At 42.0% G+C, this 17,689-nt stretch overlaps 1 protein-coding gene across 1 annotated transcript in view; it reads left to right on the forward strand.

Annotated features, from left to right (window-relative positions):
- LOC122540839 (coronin-2B-like) overlaps nt 1–17,134 on the forward strand; it is a 56,546-nt gene extending 39,412 nt beyond the window's left edge. The window contains exons 7-9 of the mRNA XM_043677056.1: nt 1,086–1,176; nt 6,395–6,531; nt 9,142–17,134. Of these exons, the coding sequence (XP_043532991.1) occupies nt 1,086–1,176; nt 6,395–6,531; nt 9,142–9,273 (360 nt within the window). The 3' untranslated portion in view covers nt 9,274–17,134. The remainder of the gene's footprint in view (nt 1–1,085; nt 1,177–6,394; nt 6,532–9,141) is intronic.
- Nucleotides 17,135–17,689: the final 555 nt, after the last annotated feature.

Consider the following 17,689-nt stretch of genomic DNA (forward strand, 5'->3'; position numbering starts at 1 on the left):
CCCTAACCCTAAACCCTAATTTTAACCCTAAACCATAACCCTAACGCTAACCCTAATCACTAACCCACAACCCTAACCCAAAACCCTAACCATAATCCCTAAACCTTAACCCCACACCCTAACCCTGAACCCTAAACCTAAACGCTAAACCCTAAACCCTAACCCTAACCCTAACCCTAAACCCTAACTCTAACCCTAAACCCTAACCCTAAACCCTAACCCTAATCCCTAAACCTTAACCCCACACCCTAACCCTAAACCTAAACGCTAAACCCTAACCCTAACCCTAACCATTTCCAAAATGAAAACTGTCAAGGCTTGGGATGATTCAAAAATTTCCAAGCAAGGATTGTTTTTTTTTGATGGGGTAAGGAACCCAATTGGGACAGAGGGAGTGAAGCTGCTGAATGGCTGTGATCTAATGGAATGAAAGCAAAGGGAACTGAATTGCCTCTTCTTGCCTCATTGTAACAAGGCGTTACTGAAATCTTCATTGGGGACATCCAACTGCGTCCAGCTGCGGTATTCAAAAAGCACAGCTAGCAGAAATGTGGGTGATTTCTAAAAAGGATAGATTGGGTTTCCGGCAGAAGTAGTGATTATGCAAGTAAACAAATAAAATCCAGGTTAAAAAAACTCAGAGACCTGGAAAATGATCTGCTATCTTAAGTTTAAATCAGTTCAATCAATTAACAAAATCTGCGATAGGAAGTTAGCATGAGTGACGGCAAACATGGAAATCATTGGAAAAACCCTCCAGTCTCTTGAGAAGGAAATCTACCATTCCTTACCTGGTCTGGCCAAGATGTGACTCCAGACCCACAGTAATGTGGTTAGTTGAATCTTAGCTGGCACCTGAAACAGCTGGGCAAACCACTCCATTGTATTCACCAGCTTCCCTCATGGGCAAGTAGCAATGGGTAATAATTACTGGCCTTGCCGAGAAACACACATCCTGTAAGTGAATGAAAAAGTAGTTTCAACCTGCTTATCATGTTGGGAACAGAATAACTAGCATTAGGCAGCATTAAAGGAACTTGTGATTACTCTGTCCTTAACTGAGTTTAATTCCTCTTTGCTTTCAGTCTGAAACGTACCAAGAGGATATCTACCCAATGACGTCTGGGACTGAACCTGCACTCACAGCAGACGAGTGGCTCAGCGGCATGAACAGAGGTTTCAATGTTCCTGTTAATATTCGTAACACTAATGCACAGCACCAATTGTATCTCACAGTACTACTGGCAACCTCATGCAGAAGTTCATGCAATTCTGATGACAATTACAGCCAGGATTAAAGTACAATTGGACATCAACCTACAAACCCCAAAACTTGCAATTACTATGATTGCGACTCATTTAATCTTTAAAGTTATTTGCTGATGAACCTCAAAGGTCTACATTAGGAATCAACTGCCAAACTGAAGGAAAATAATTGGAGTCATAGAGATGTACAGCACAGAAACCCTTTGGTCCAACTCGTCCATGCTGACCAGATATCCTAAACTAATCTAGTCCCGTTTGCCAGCATTTGGCCCATTTCCCTGGAAACCCTTTCTATTCATATACACATCCAGATGCCTTTTAAATGCTGTAATTGTACCAGCCTCCACCACTTCCTCTGGAGGTCATTCCATACACACACCACCTTCTGCGTGAAAAAGTTGTCCCTTAGGTCCCTTTTAAATCTTTCCCCTTTCACCCTAAACCTATGCCCTCTAGTTCTGGACTCCCCCACCCCAGAAAAAAGACCTTGTCTATTTACCCTATCCATGTCCCTCATGATTTTATAAATCTCAATAAGGTCATCTGTGGTGCACCTCACATTTCCCATGGGAGGTTTCACTGTATTATAAAGGCTGGATCATGGTGTATCATGCAAACATTTCAGAGAATATGCAGTGCAAGAACAAGCCATTTAATTCAATCAGTGTGTGTCTGGGTTAATGTTGTACTCAAGCCTCCTCCCATCCTTCCTCGACTGAATCAACTGAGGCTTAGTTGGTGACAGCCTCTGAGTCACCAATGTTTCAGGATCGGACTCCTGTGGCCTGAGGATTTGTTTGTCAGTGTTGTAAAGAATTTATATTAGGACCACGTCATATGTCAAATCCATAATCATGATCCTGTACTTGTGATTCCACACCCATTCTGCTTGAGTTGTAATCCTGCTCAAACTGGTCATAGCACAAATTACGAAGAAACAGTGAGGTAGATTTTTGTCCTTCTCATCTGGGCGGCATACTGAGTCGAGTGTGGTTGTTAACATTTTTTAACAAATGGAATAGAGTAAAATTGTAAAGAAACAGACTGCAGTTCAGTTGATAACACAAATCACTCCAGGGTTTGAGTACCTAATTGAAGGATGGTGCTTCGATGCAGTGCTGAGGGAGTGCTGCACTAGCAGAGATGCTACCTTTCTGAATAGCTATTAAACTGAAGCCTCAGTGACCTGTTTGGGTGGGTCTTACAGACTCTATGGCACTATTGTGAAGGACAGGCAAGTTCTCCCCAGACCCTTTAACTAACATCACAGAAACAGATTAAATTGTTATTGTCGCAGGTCTGTTTATGGGATCTTGCTTTGTACAAATTGACCACCCCATTTCCTACATTAAACTACACCACGAAAGAGCTTAATTTGCTCTTAGGGTTTTGAGTTGTGAAAGGCACTATATAAATGCCCAACATTTCCTTTAGTGAGATCTATGCTGGTTATTCTGTGTACGAGCAACCCTCCTCACCTTACTGTCTTCCACCTCATCAACATATACTTCTCCTTCAATATCCAATTAAATTTCTCTCGTTTAATGACATAATTTTTTTCCTTTCAGAGTTTTTCAGGTAAGATTCCAAATCCCCTGTCCTAGCTCCTCTTCATGTTGCATTTTGATACCTCACTCGAGTAGCTAATTGCGAGAACCCGGATGTTAATGTTAACAGGCTATTCAACTGTGAAAAGCAACACGTTTGTACCAAATCCTGGTGTCATTCCAAAAGCCACAGTAACATGTTTACATTCACTGGGTGGGAATTGGGAGCCAGAATGGGAATTGTCATATAGACCCTTCCACGGTATCACCCTGTCCTTGCAATGTGATCTTTTCCAGCTCCAATCTTCTGCATCTCAGTCACAGTATGTTCCTTGTGTTTTTCTGCTCTTCCACTGGGGCAGGACTTTGTAACCTCACTTCAAAAGATGCAAATTGCATTGGAGTAAGCAAGTATTCCAGGTAGCCACATGGGCGAGGACTTTGGGTCGTGTTGTAGAACAGAGAGACCGAGGGGTTCAACACCATCATTCTTTGAGGTCTGCATCCCATATAGACAGGGTAGTTAAGAAGGTGTTTGGCATGCTTGCCAACATTGCTTAGCTTTTGTGAGTATAGGAGTTGGGATGTCATGTCGAGGTTGTACAGGCTGTTAGTGAGGCCTCTCCTGGAATACTGTGTCCAGTTCTGGTCACCCAGTTATAGGGAGGATATTATTAAGCTGGAGAAGATTCAGAAGAGATTTACCAGGGGTATGGGAGGTTTGAGTTATAAAGAAAGGCTGGAAAGGCTGGGCCTTCTTTCACTGGAGCGTAGGAGGTTGAGAGGCGACCTGATAGAAGTTAATAAAATAATGAGGGGTATAGATAGAGTCAATGGCAGTTGTCTTTTCCCTAGAATGGGGCATTTCAAGAGTAGGGGGAAATTTTCAAGATGAGAAGAGGGAGATTTAGAAAAGACATCGGGGCAGATTCCTTACACAGAGGGTGGTTTGTGTGTGGAATGAACAACTTTTAAAAGACATTTGGATAAGTACGTGAATAGGAAAACTTTCGAGGGATATGGGCCAGGAGCCGGCAGGTGGGATTAGTTTAGTTTGAGATTATGTTCGGCATAGACTGGTTGGGCCGAAGGGTCTGTTTCTGTGCTGAGGACCCTGTAGGAGGACACCAGAAGTCAAGCTTTACTGAATTTCAGGCTTATTCACAAAATTAAACATTATAGCATTCCTGACTCAACTATTTAATAAATTTCTTTTTATATGTACTTGAGTAATTATCCACACTTGAAGTCACAGACACAGGAGGAGAAAAAAAGTGTAAACCTCCAAATCCCCTTCCCTCCTATCCGTCATCAGTGTTGTATAGATATTTGATAAAGGAGATGTTTGTGTTTCTGAAGCCCCCATTACTGTGTGGTCAGTTTTTTTTACAAAAACTACCAGCGAACACCTTTTTGCGGGAGAACTGAACAAAGGTGCAGAGGAGATTTACTAGGATGTTGTTTGGTATGGAAGGAATGTCTTACAAGGAAAGGCTGAGGGCCTTGAGGCTGTTCTCGTTAGAGAGAAGAAGGTTGAGAGGTGACTTAATAAAGACATACAAGATAATCAGAGGGTTAGATAGGGTGGACAGGGAGAGCCTTTTTCCAAGTATGGGGACGGCAAACACGAGGGGACACAACTTTAAAGTGGGGGGAGATAGATATAAGACAGATGTCACAGGTAGTTTCTTTACTCAGAGCGTAGTAAGGGTATGGAATGCTTTGCCTGCAACGGTAGTAGATTCGCCAAGTTTAAGTACATTTAAGTCGTCATTGGACAAGCATATGGACATACATGGAATAGCGTAGGTGGGATGGGCTTCAGATTAGTATGACAGGGCGGCGCAACATCGAGGGCCGAAGGGCCTGTACTGCGCTGTAATGTTCTATGTTCTATGTTTTATGTTAAAGAGGACATTTAGTCACATGCACACATTGAAAGAAACTGATACAATGACATTCACACACGAAAAATGTAGTTTAAGAGAACTCTCAAAACATATTAAATCCAAAGGAATCATTGTCTGTTCACATTTCTTTGACTGTCCAAAGGAGGAATCTCTTTCCACTCGACTTCCCTTTCAGATAAGTAGTGGAACAGGCTCAAGGGCTGAATGGTCTACTCTTGTTCCTATGTCCCTAGATAGCTGAGGGTGGGATTCTTGGATTTATTGCGTGGTTTTATTGAAGAGAACACTGCTCAGCAGGTCTTGTAGACAAGTACTTCTGGCTGCTCTGTCAGAAGGTCCGATGTCTTTACGGGCAAACTCAGGATTTTGGAACCAAATTTGAATTTTCAGGTAAGCTCTGACAATAGCAGGTTGAAATTCCAGAAGGGAGTGTTCATCCATTCAAGGGGAGATTCCCCTCTCCCCGCCCCCCCCCACTCCCAACCCATTATTATTCAGTTCAGAATTTGGAAGATGGATAATCTCTGTTGAAGTTACAAAAGTGACCTGACCCTCTTGCTGTCAATGTTAGTTCATCAGTATCCATTTTAACAAAAGTTTCAACATGTATAAAATCTTCCTGTCTATACTGCCTTAACAATATTTAACCTTACTTCACACAATTAACACTGTTAGTGATGAAGAAGAGGACATTTGGTCCATCATTTATTAACTGTGCATTAATTATTGTCCCATGACACCACCTGATTCAAAGGTTTGGTCAGTGCTACCCTACCTGAAGAGCACTCTAATCACGATCCTCCAACTATGTTTGGGTATCAATCCCTTGTTTAAATGCTAGCAATCCCCAGGTTCTGGAATATTTCAACATCACCTCCTCTCTCCTCCCCCCTTTAAGAGTTTCCTTAAAGCCTGACACTTCGACCATGTTGCTGGTTACACATGCAATTTCTCCACTCTTAGCTCTGTATCAGATTTCATTCAATTATGCTACTGCAAGTTTGTCATGTTGGAGGTGCTATATAAATGCATATTGGTTTTGCTTCATCTAAAGTCATGTTCTGAATTTTTCAAATATATAATTGACATAGAAACATAAAAAGTAGTCAGAGGAATAGGCCATTCGGCCCTTCCAGCCTGCCCCGCCATTCAATAAGCTCATGGCTGATCATCCAACTCAGTTCTCTGTTACTGCTTTTTCTCAATACCCTTTGATCTCTTTATCGCAAAGAACTATATTTAACAACTTCTGAAAAAAACTCAACCACTTTCTGTGGCAGGGAATTCCACAGACACACCAGTCTCCAGGTGAAGAAATTTCTCTTCCTCTCAGTCTGAAATGGCCTCCCTGTATCCTTTGACAGTGACACACTTTAATATGAAACATAACATTGATTTTGCTAAGAACAAAATAGTCTATGGGAGAAAGAAATGTTAATTGATTTCTTTTTAGGATTCCGTGATCTGGATGTGGGAATATGCGACACTTCAAGCATATCAAGATTGTGTTATTTCTAAACAAAAAAATCCAAAACACTGCAGATGCTGGAATTGGAAACAGCAATAAAATCCCTGCTGAGCTTTTCCAGCAACTTTTGTTTTAGTTTCGTCATTTCAAGTCAACCGTTTTCATGAGCTCTTATGCTTTGTGTGGTTTGTTTTGTGTCGCAGATCCAATTCTCATGTCTTTGAAGGAAGGTTACAAATCAACAAACGTTGCTTTCAAAGTGCCTAAAAAGGACAAGAAGAGTGTCGTTGTAAACGGAATCGATCTGTTAGAAAACGTGCCTCCTCGGACGGAGAATGAGGTGAGTCCGGAGAAATCCTGCAGGCAGCAGTTTGAACTCACTGTGATCTCTTCCCAAGCCCTTGCCTCTCCTGGAAAGAGTGAGGACTGCAGATGCTGGAGATCAGAGTCAAAAAGTGTGGCACTGGAAAAGCACAGCCGGTCAGGCAGCATCCGAGGAGCAGGAGTGTTGGGCATAAGCCCTTCATCAGGAATGCCATCAATTCTCCTGCTCCTCGGATGCTGCCTGACCTGCAGTGCTTTGCCAGCACCACACATTTTGACCCTTGTGTCTCCTGTCCATTTGGATAGATCAAAACCCCATCTGCCCTCTCAAGTGGCTGGGAAAGGGTCACTGGAATATTTCAGAAAGAGCAGGGCCATTCTCCCCAGAGTCCTGGTCAGCATTTCTCCCTGAACTGAAATCTATAGGATTGAGGAACTGGCCATGAAATGTTAATTGTGGCTTATTTGGTAGCTCTCTTGTGTCCTGAGTCAGACACTGAGTGCTTGAACACAGAAATCCTGGCAGACACGCCAGTGTAGTACTGAGTGACTGCTGCACAGTCACAGGGACAAACTTCACATGAGGACTCCATCTGAAGCTGTACCTGCCCCCTCAGATGGATGTAAAGGATCCCGTTATGAGGATCTAGGTTGAGGACTCTAGGTCTGTACTCAGTGGAGTTTAGAAGGATGAGGGAGCATCTCACTGAAACTTACAATATACTAAGAGGCCTGGATAGAGTGGATGTGGAGAAGGTGTTTCCACTTGTAGGAGAAGCCTGAAGGTGAAGGGCCAACCCTTTGGAACTGAGATGAAGAGGAATTTCTTCAGCCAAAGGATGGTTTATCTGTGGAACCAACTGCTGCAGAAGGCTGTGGAGGACAAGTCATTGAGTGTACTTAAACAGAGATAGATATGTTCTTGGTTAGTGAGAGGATCAAGGATTATGGAGAGAAGGCAGGGGAATGGGGTTAAGAAACATGTCTGCCATGATTGAATGGTGGAGCAGATTTGATGGGCCGAATGGCCTAATTCTGCTCCTATATCTTATGGTTTTATGGTTGCCCTGTTTTGAAGAAGAGCAGGTGTCTGGTGTCTGAGCTATTATTTATCCCTCAACAAAATGAAATTGTCTCACTGTCATTTGTGGGAATTTTTTGGGGGCACCAAATTCTGTTTTGTATTTCTTAGGTTAGAACATTGACTACTCTTTGAAATCACTCCCGTGACTGATTTATGAAAAGCAGGAGGGCATGGAGTTTTTTCCAATCCTTAATGAGAAGAGTGGCCTATACTCATTCAGATTAGATATTAGTTCCGATCCTTAGTCTCTGATTACTGCTGGAACCATTAATCTATCACAGCTTGTCTCAGTAAAGCAAGACCAGGAAGTGGGAAACATTACTGAGCTTTATCTTGCAACAAAATGCTTGTATATGGTAACACCAAGAATGGATTCATTTATTGTGCTGAGTAGAGTGCAATTACGTACTGACCAGGTTGGCACAGTGGCACCTGGGCAGCTTATTGTGATGATGCTGTGGTTTTAAGAGGTGTATTTTCTCCTCTTTTTTTCAAAGAGAGCTTTTAAGACAGAGGTGCCAAGCTACATACTTGGCAAGCCAGCGAAGTAAACAACTTGTGAGGGACTTGGATTTTTTAAGTTGAAACAATAGAAGCAGCCTGGATGGGTGTAACCAGCTCTCACAGTCCAGGATTTCTAAGGTTTTTACGTTTAGCTTTAAGCAATTGCTGTTTTGAGCTTGAAGAAGTGAAGTCTATCTTTTCCCTCACTCGGTTACAGCTAGAAGCTGGGGTTTCTCTCCACTGCTGGGTTACCTTTGAGATAAATCTATTTTTCTGAATTTGCCTTTTTGCCAAGGGCGTGTCTGCACATGTTGCTATACAGTTGATTCTGCTATAACATGCATTTCTTCAACACAAATTGGCTATAACGCGATTGAAGAATTTAGACCATTATTTGTAGAAACCAAACTTTCCTTACCTATGTTGGCTAATAATGTGATTCCAGACCCATTGGTTCAAATGGTGCTGCTATTATGTGATTTTCTTATAATGCGGGATCACATAGGAACAGAACTATTGTGTTATATCAGAACAGACTGTGTTGCTATGTTAGAACCGGTTACTGTGTCTACTATTCTGTGAAGTTTTCCAGTAGAGTTAAATTATTCAAAGTTCTCTGTTTTGCTTGTATCTTACTTATAGCATTTAAATAAGTTGTGTTTTTCCTTAATGTCGAATCATTTGACCAGTGGCATTGCATGTGGAACAAGGCACTTTAAATTTGCCTTTAAAAATAAGATAATATTAGGCTCTGGGCTACCTTCCTAATATATTTTAAAGGGGTCTGGTCTGATCCATAATAATTATCCAAAATATATCAGTGCTTATGGAATACCATCAAATGATGCTTCCTAAGGAGACTTCAAGGAGAGAGAGGAAATGAAAGGGGAAAATGAAGGGGATGAGAGGGAGGGGGAGATGGAAGAGCAGGGAAGGAAGGGATGAGAATATTTGAAGAAGATTGTAAAGGGAGAGAGAAGGGAAGAGGACTAAATTAGAATTCTTTGGACTGATTTATTTAAAATGTCATTTGTTTAGCTCCTTCGAATGTTCTTCCGTCAGCAAGATGAGATCCGGAGACTGAAGGAGGAGTTGACACAGAAAGATGTGAAAATACGGCAATTGGAATTGGAGCTGAAAAACTTGCGAAACGTCCCAAAGAGCACTTGAGCTGACAGCTACTCCCTCATCCCTCCTGCAAATCACTGAAATACCATAACCTGCAGGCTATAAGACCCCCAGTACTATAGGGCCTGTTTTTAAAAAACGCGCACACATAGAATTCTTCCCCACCTTCCCAAAAGACAAGATAAACTGGAAGTCACATGTCTTTTTTTTAAAACAAAAAAATTATTCAGCTATGTGCACAACCTAATGCAAGATCTGAGATGGTCTATGCACTGTATCCCAGCAGGTACCTGGCGAGCTAATTTCCTGTTCTCATTAGCAACTTTGAGACATATATTTAAAACATTTCTGTGCTAGTGAACTGTTTTACATTAAATATTCCAAGGTGCCTCACAGATTCCGTCTTTGTGAGCTTTGCCCATGCAGTTACTAGGGTTAAAGCGAAGTTTTAATACGTGAACTTAGAACAAGATCAGGCCATTTGGTCCATCAGATCTACTCCTTGTACAGTCCATGTATCACTACCTCAATCGTGGACTCTCCTGCTCAATTTAATCACAGTTGTGTTAGCTCCATCCCCCAATATTAATCTCTAACTAGTGTATCAGGGTAATGACAGTACACAGGCTAATGAAGGAACATCGAACGTTGAGTCTGACTGGCTTTCATACTGAGCTCATTACTGTCTAAAATTCAAGTGTCCCTACAATGGAAAACAGATTCTCAAGATCCAGAGTAGTTATGGCAGCATTAGAATGGAATATTGTTGCTCCATCGAGTGAGCACTCTACAAAATACCTCCCATCACTTTATTTCAACTCCAGCTATGACAGATAGGATGTAAGGCCCAGTCTGTTTCCACCTCTGCAAGGCCCAGTCTGACTCTCCATCTGCAAGGCCCAGTCTGACTCTCCCTCTGTAAAGCCCAGGCTGATTCTCCCTGTGTAAGTCCCAGTCTGTCTCTTCCTCTGTAAGGCCCAGTCCAATTCCCTCTTGTTTGGTGAACACACAGCTCCAAACTGCCAACTGTGAGTTTTGCCCGTGCTACTATTAGTGATAAAGCGACATTTTAAAATAAGAGAACTTGGATCAGGCACAGGCCAATAAATCTACTTACAGTTTGACTTCGAGCACTTTGAAGGCCTTAAGATTGTCTAGTGTTGGAAGTGGAAATGTCCAACTATGATGCAGTAAATTGAGATTGTCCCTAATGATGATGGTAGGTTGGATGTGCCGTATCTGAGCTGGGAGCTTGGGAAACAAACAATGGGTGAAATGGAGATGGTGACTCCAGACCTCCCCAGCACAGACAGTCTGTAAACATTGAGTACAAAAATATCTCGCCCCTCACAACTTTAGTGAATGGGGACCACCAGATACTGGGGCTCACCACAAAGATTTTGTGCTGTAGGAAATTGTTGAAAGGTTTGATTATATAAACTTGAGTTTCCTTTAAAGAGGATATTACAGTCCCTTTTAGGGCTTTAGGCCCCAAATTTATTACTGCTCTGTGGGCGGTAGATTCCACTTGAAATATAAGTCTGTCTTTTGAATGATTGTGTCTGTAGGAACAAGTCAGTTGTAATAGCAAGTATGATCTCAATGCAAGGGTCTACGCACATAAATATTGGGCAAAAAGGTGAGTTGGGGCAACTGAAAACTACCTAGAACTCCTATTTTGTCCTTGCCACCTTTGAGATTGAATAGAATAATGTTTCTTCCAGCTGCCAATTTCAAGGGTTTTGAAATGATCTTGGGCTGTGTCAGTTCCTGTCCCAGTTCACTTGATCCCTGTTCAACACCAAACTCCTGAGAAGGCCATTGTGTGGCCAATGGAAAGACTGAAACTCTGAACGAGGAAGAGGATGTTGTTTGAGCTTGGTGTCTGAGATCCATTGTTGGGGTAGAGTGGAGGGGATGTTACAGTTCCGTCCAAAGCTGTACTTGATGAACTTTGACCCTTTTCATAAGAAAGGGGCCAATCACGTTGCAGAATGGGAGAATGTGCTGTCAAAATTGTGTTTACATTTTTTCCACTTTCCTGCAGCAGATAGTGAAATCAACATAGAAATCACCATAGAATCACTACATTGTGTAAATGTCCTCATTCACCTTTCACGGAATACCTAGGAACATGTAGCAAGACTAGAGAGCCCTGTTCTGGCTGATTACAATACACTACCTCCAACCTTTTCATCTTCAATTGGTTTGAATTAAACACCTGATCCCAGATGAAGCCTAAGCTACGAATGAGATAAAGTGAACACTATGAACTATATATTCATAACTGCTTGATGGTACAGTTCTTGAATGTTGTTGAAAAGAAAGACATGTGACTGAAGCTTTTCCTCTGGAAACATCAGGACACATGCAAGAATGCCAGATTTCAAGTGTTCACAATAATTTATACTACAGGAGAAAAGAGTGCTAATGGGCTGACTGATTGATTCTGATTGTTGTGATTGCTTGAAATTTGGCATTCTTGTGTTTGTCTTGATGAGTACAGGAGAATAAGATGCAGTCAACTGTCTCTCTTACAAAAGTTATGGTAATTGCAAGATTTATTCAACTTCTGAAAATAAAGGCAGGCCTCTTCCATACAATTGAATTATTTTGCAAAACACTATATAGGATGGAGCACTATCACTGATGCTCTGATTAGCTTCTTGTTCCCAGACAGACTCTGACTGAACCATTGGCAAGATTTCAGCTAACATCTGACCCCAATTCCTGAAGAGATATTCTTGCACAAAGAGCATTGGTAACATATGGGGAAGATGCTGATATTGTCAAAACGTGGTCCATGAAAATATAACTTGGGGCAGTTAGAAATGTTATAACTTATTATCATTGCACAAAGTCAAGATTTTCCCCTCTCCCTTTCCAACTCCAAGTTGCCAATCTAGCAGATATTTTGAACAATCACTTGGACGTCAATTACATTAGAATGTGTGAATTGAATGGGTGGCTAAATGTTCCAAACACTATGAACACCTTGTGACTGCCAATATTACAGTCAGTGTGGTGAGCAACCAGAGACATAATTAGACTAACACTTTTGCACTTTGCAAACTCCACCACATTTAACAGGATTAAGGCACAGATACATGCTTGGCATAACAGACTAGAATATTTATTCAATACAGTCACAAATGTGAACAAGTCTGATAAATAATCCATCATCATGTCTCCCCGACAGTCTACAGGATCTGAGTATGCCTGCTTGTTAAATGGGTCTAGTTTTCACTTTTGTGAGAAGGTCAGTGAAGATCATACAGTAGAGAGAAATGAAAAGTGATTCCAAGAAGGTGTAGCCTGCATACCCATCTCTTCCCCCGTAGCCTCGTCACTTTGTTCTATGGTTTTGAAGACCCACAGAGAAGGTCGGTGAAAGATCTTTTGCATTTTCCTGATCAACCTGTTCACAGATGCTCTTTTGTACCTCCCTAGCAGGTGGGACTTGAATCTGGCCTCCTGGCTCAGATGTAGAGCACTACTGCTGGACCACAAGAGCCCTCCACTTGTTCTTATACTATGGTTTCTCATGGAGTCCTGCAGCTTTTCACATTGAATTAATGTTGAAATGAAGTCAGTGCTGTCATTGGAGGCAAGCACAGTAGCATAGTTAGACAAAGCAAGATCCTATGATCAGCAGTTGAGATGAATGATGGGTAATTTTATGTTGGCTGCAGCAGGGAATGTTGGACAGGAACTTCCTGCTATAAGTGTTGCCATGGGGTCTTGTGAGTCTATCCAGACAGATGGAGTCTCCAGGGCTAGGATGTAGTCTTCAGGAATTCAAGATTCACCTGCTGTGCAGGCTGTGAAAACCATTGCCAAAGCATTTTTAAGAAAAACTAATGCTTGTTTCCATTTACTTTAAACACTCAGTTATAAAGATATTGGAGATGGGACATGAAAGGTGTGTTTGCTTGAGGGAGCTGGTTGAAGACAGTCCATTACATGAATCATTCAAGTGGGCATTCATTGATAATTTGGATAGAAAAGGCAAGCAAGAGTATGGAGCGAAGGCAAGAGATTGGCACTTGGTCATTGAACTAGTATAGGCACAATGGGCCAAACAGCCTCCATCAGAGCAATTCTATGATTCTGCTCAGGAATTCCAATAAGACTTGGCAACCTTTCAGTTTGTGTGTGTGTGTGTGTGTGGTTGCCCCTGGAAATGAGGAGGATGCTTACTGCTGTCAGGTAGCTGTGCATTGAGTCTTGTAATGCAGGCAGACTGCTGTGCTGTAACGACCACCCAATCCTGGCTGGCCAGCTGCACACTCTCATCTAGCCTCCTACAGAATTTACAGCGTGATACAGTCTACTTGGTTGCAGTATTCCACCCTTTCAGTGGCAATAAAGCCCTGATGTGGGACCTCACCTGGACCTTCTGGCCCAGAGGAAGGGATATTACCCACTGGCACCTGAAGACTTCCTGTTGCCTTTCAATTTACTGTCCCATCCAAAAGATGGCTTGTCCATCAGAGGACAACTGCTCTCGGTGGCTTCAGCCTAGACCCAGCCGAGACCCAGGCTGAAGCTCTGGAGTGAGGTTTCATCCCACAAGCTTCAGGTTCCCCACAATGTGTCATCTTGTAAAGTGCCAATGCCAACACACAGCCTCAGCTGTAGGGAGCACAGGCTGACAATTCCGGCATGCAGTCTGCTCCAGTAGCTAGTCGTCAATTTGGTGTTGGTTCACCAAACCAAACACTGGCAATGGATCGGAGAATTACAAAGACAAGGCCAAGGAGGGAATTATGGTATTTGGTTTAGAAGATTATAGTCTTTAAGGTACTAGGACCATGGGTATGCTGTGCTCAGGATCATATGTGTGATGGAGGATCGGTGGGACTAATTTAGTTTGGGAAATTTGGTCAGCATGGACGAGTTGGACAGAAGAGCCTGTTTCTGTGCTGTATGACTCTCTAACTCCATAAGCGGCTAGAGGGGGATTGTAGAGATTTGGTGCACGTGCTCTGTTGGCGCAGAGCAAATCTTCGCCTAACCTTCCCTCAGGAGATTTGTAATGTGGCAGAGTCAGTGGCAGAGCAGAAGGTATCACTGTTATTTCTGGGATTGATTTATTAATGTGGAATAGCACAAGCCTTCAGTCCTGTAGCTCAGAGGACATCTACCCACCTCCATCTATCAGTGAAGGCGTGATTTCCCTTCACTGTTTCAACAGTTCCAAAATATCAGATCGCCCGGAGGATGTCACCTTGCTGTTCATTCACAGATCAAGAGTAAGACTATGTCTTTGACTCAAACTTTGAGTGAGAAGTTGGGCCTCACATTTAGTGTCTATTTCAAAGGGCACTGTCCTATCTTCAAACAACATCAGAATTCCCGTACATCAAATGAACAAGTACATAGATGATAAACCACCTTGCATGTTCCTATGAATATTAATAGGTATATTTTTTCTCCTGTTTTTGACATTCTCAAATATCAGAGGCTGAGCATGTTTTCTGTGTATTCCTTGGACAGGTCATGGCCCTGCAGCTCAGTAATGGGAATCTTGACACTGATTACCCATAGAGCCAAAGTACATACAGGAGCCACCATATTTAACTGCCTGGTCTGCTCTGGAATTCATTCTTAATTATGCCAACAGGTGACAGTACACAAATGTTCCGTGAGCCCAATATTATCGCTGGGAAAAATTAAACAATAATTGTAGATATTTTATAACTGATCTGTTTTGATATGCTCTTACACACCTGTGGAGATGGTGTGACTTGTATCCAAGTTCTTCTGGTTCAGCAGTGGGGACGCTGCCACTGTTTCCCCTCGAAACCACAACTGTATGAACCGAGACATTAAAATATTGAATGCAGAAAGTATTTGAAGGGGCAGAGTTAACATGGCAAATTCTCTGCTTATTGGAAAAGAGACTCAGGGCTCATGTGGTACAGTGGCAATGTACTGGCCTCTGAGCCAGGAGGCCCAGGTTTAAGTCCCAACTGCTTCAGAGATGTGTAATAACTTCTCCGAATAGATTGATTCAGAAAGTATCTAGAAAAGAGCTTGAATGCTCAGGAACATTTCAAATGAGTTCACTTCCTCAATGTGTTGAATGTTACACAATGAAGCACACGTTTCCATTTATATGGACTTGCTTGAACTCTCTGGATCATGGACCTTCTGAACAAATAGGGGCAAGCTAATGTTCAAATGTCATAACCAGTAATAATGAATTGGCCAACTCTGAGTGAAAGAGCCAGGTTTGAGTCACTTTGACCGTGTCAGTGTAGACCAGGGGAGTCACTCCGCAATACCCGCCTGTTTCTGAGTTCCTCACCCCCCTCCCCCAACCCCGTGAAATGTATTTATTGCCTTCAATCTTGATATTTCACCTTTTTATAAAAAGGTGAAGAGAAACCTAAAGAGTAGCAGCTGGCCTGAAGTTAGCAATTATACTGTTTGATACAGAATTGAATAATGCAGGTCAGGAATGAATCTACTCCGATTTTCTGTCTGTACAGAGTTTGCTGTGAAGCAGTTGGGTATAATCAGGTGGGTGTGTGCATTAATAGGGCTACAGGCAATAATTAAAATGGGATCAGAATAGTTCCTGCTGAGTACCTGCAGCATTTTCTGTCGTCAACGCTAACTATATCTGAATAATATACAAAAACCTTACACCTGTTAGAAACCTACAATGTAAAAATTTGTTTTATAACAGGAACTGTCTATGCAATCTTGTCACAGTGCAAATGCACCCAGGGTTTATCAGTGACAGTTCCCATTAAAGATATGGATATAGGTATTCACAATGGAGGTATGAAAATGAAGACAAGATGGAGACTGAAATAACCCTGATCCACTTATGATACCTCACTCATAACCCTCTTCACCCAAAAGCTTGTTTGTGACTGTCAATGTGACCAACTGACAATACTATTTTAATAAATGAATCCACAAATACTGTAATGTTGAGGATTTCTGGCTCAGCTTGAGCTGATTCTGTATTTGGCTGTCAGGCTGAGACCAAGGTGTAGTCCCTCTCTGAGCGACTGCCTGGGAGACCACAAGACATGCTGTGAAACCCACCACCCCAACACATTGTTACTACACTGTATCTCACACTCACAAAATACTGTTCATATTCTGTGCTGAGTAACAATTACGAATATGCAGAGATAAACTGCGAATGTAGAAAGGTACACACGTAATATGCTTTCGAGAAAATACGGCCATTATCTAACTATGGTTGACACAATCTCATTGATTCATGGATAACTTACACTGTCATCTTGTTTTGCCTGGGCTGAAGAGGTCTGTTTATCTGTGAAAGTCTATATTTTCACTGGAGGAAATCTGGGGAGAAATCTAATTATTTCAGTCCATGTGCCAAGCATCAAGTATTAAGACTATTGTTGGGACAGATATTTGCTTGGGAGCAGTGAGTTTTGCAGTAAAATGAAAACTTAGCAGGGAAGTCATGGTAACATCGCAATCCCAGAGTGATTGTGGTAAAGGATTATGAAAAGAAAAACTCTTTTAGCAAAGAATAGACACTGAAGAAATAAATAAAATAGGCTGAGATTCCAGGATCTAAACTAACCAACGCAGGCAACAGAGACAGACTTTCATATGAGGTAATGCTAATTGGCCAGACTTCGTGGGGGTAGGCAAGTTAGATAATGTTGATGCCTTTTTGGATAGTGAGGCGATGAATTAGCCACCTCTTTGTGAGAATTGTTCAGAATAGATGGTAGTTAAAGACTCTGTGATATGTATGCACTGTACATTTTATTTTTGCCTATGTATAATGTTCTACCCTGCCATCATTGTGTAATGTGAATACTCATTTCTTCAACTAATAAAAGTCCTGGTCACTGTGATTTTACCTTTCTAAAAATCACATGAGCGCATTCAATAATAATAATAAGATGCTGTTTTCTCTGTTTTTAATATTCTGATTACTTAAGATTATTCAAAAGAGAGTCTTGACCTATAAAACATGTTGCTTCCCTCTATAACATCTCCAAGTCTTTCACATAGACATGAAGCACAATAGCTATGATGGAAATGGATATTGATGCACAGTGCCTCAGTGGTTAGAAAGCATAGTGTCTCAGTGGTTAGCACTACTGCCTCACAGAGCCAGGGACCCAGGTTTGATTCCGCCCTCGGGCAACTGTCTGTGGAGTTTGCACATTCTCCCTGTGTTTGCATGGGTTTCCTCCCACAGTCCAAAGATGTGCAGGTTAGGGTGGATCGGCCACGCTAAATTGCCCATAGTATCCAGGGATCTGCAGGGTAGGTGGATTAGTCATGGGAAATGCAGGGTTACAGGGATAGGATAGGAGGGTAGGTCTGGGTGGGATGCTCTTCAGAGGGGCTGTGTGGACAAACCTAAAAGGAAACTTCACAATTTAAGTTAAAAATTGATCTTGGGGGGTAATGATAATATCACAGTCTCTCTGGTATCCAGTGGTCA

The sequence above is a fragment of the Chiloscyllium plagiosum genome, chromosome 36 (assembly GCF_004010195.1).
Source record: "Chiloscyllium plagiosum isolate BGI_BamShark_2017 chromosome 36, ASM401019v2, whole genome shotgun sequence".
Classification (NCBI taxonomy): Eukaryota; Metazoa; Chordata; class Chondrichthyes; order Orectolobiformes; family Hemiscylliidae; genus Chiloscyllium; species Chiloscyllium plagiosum.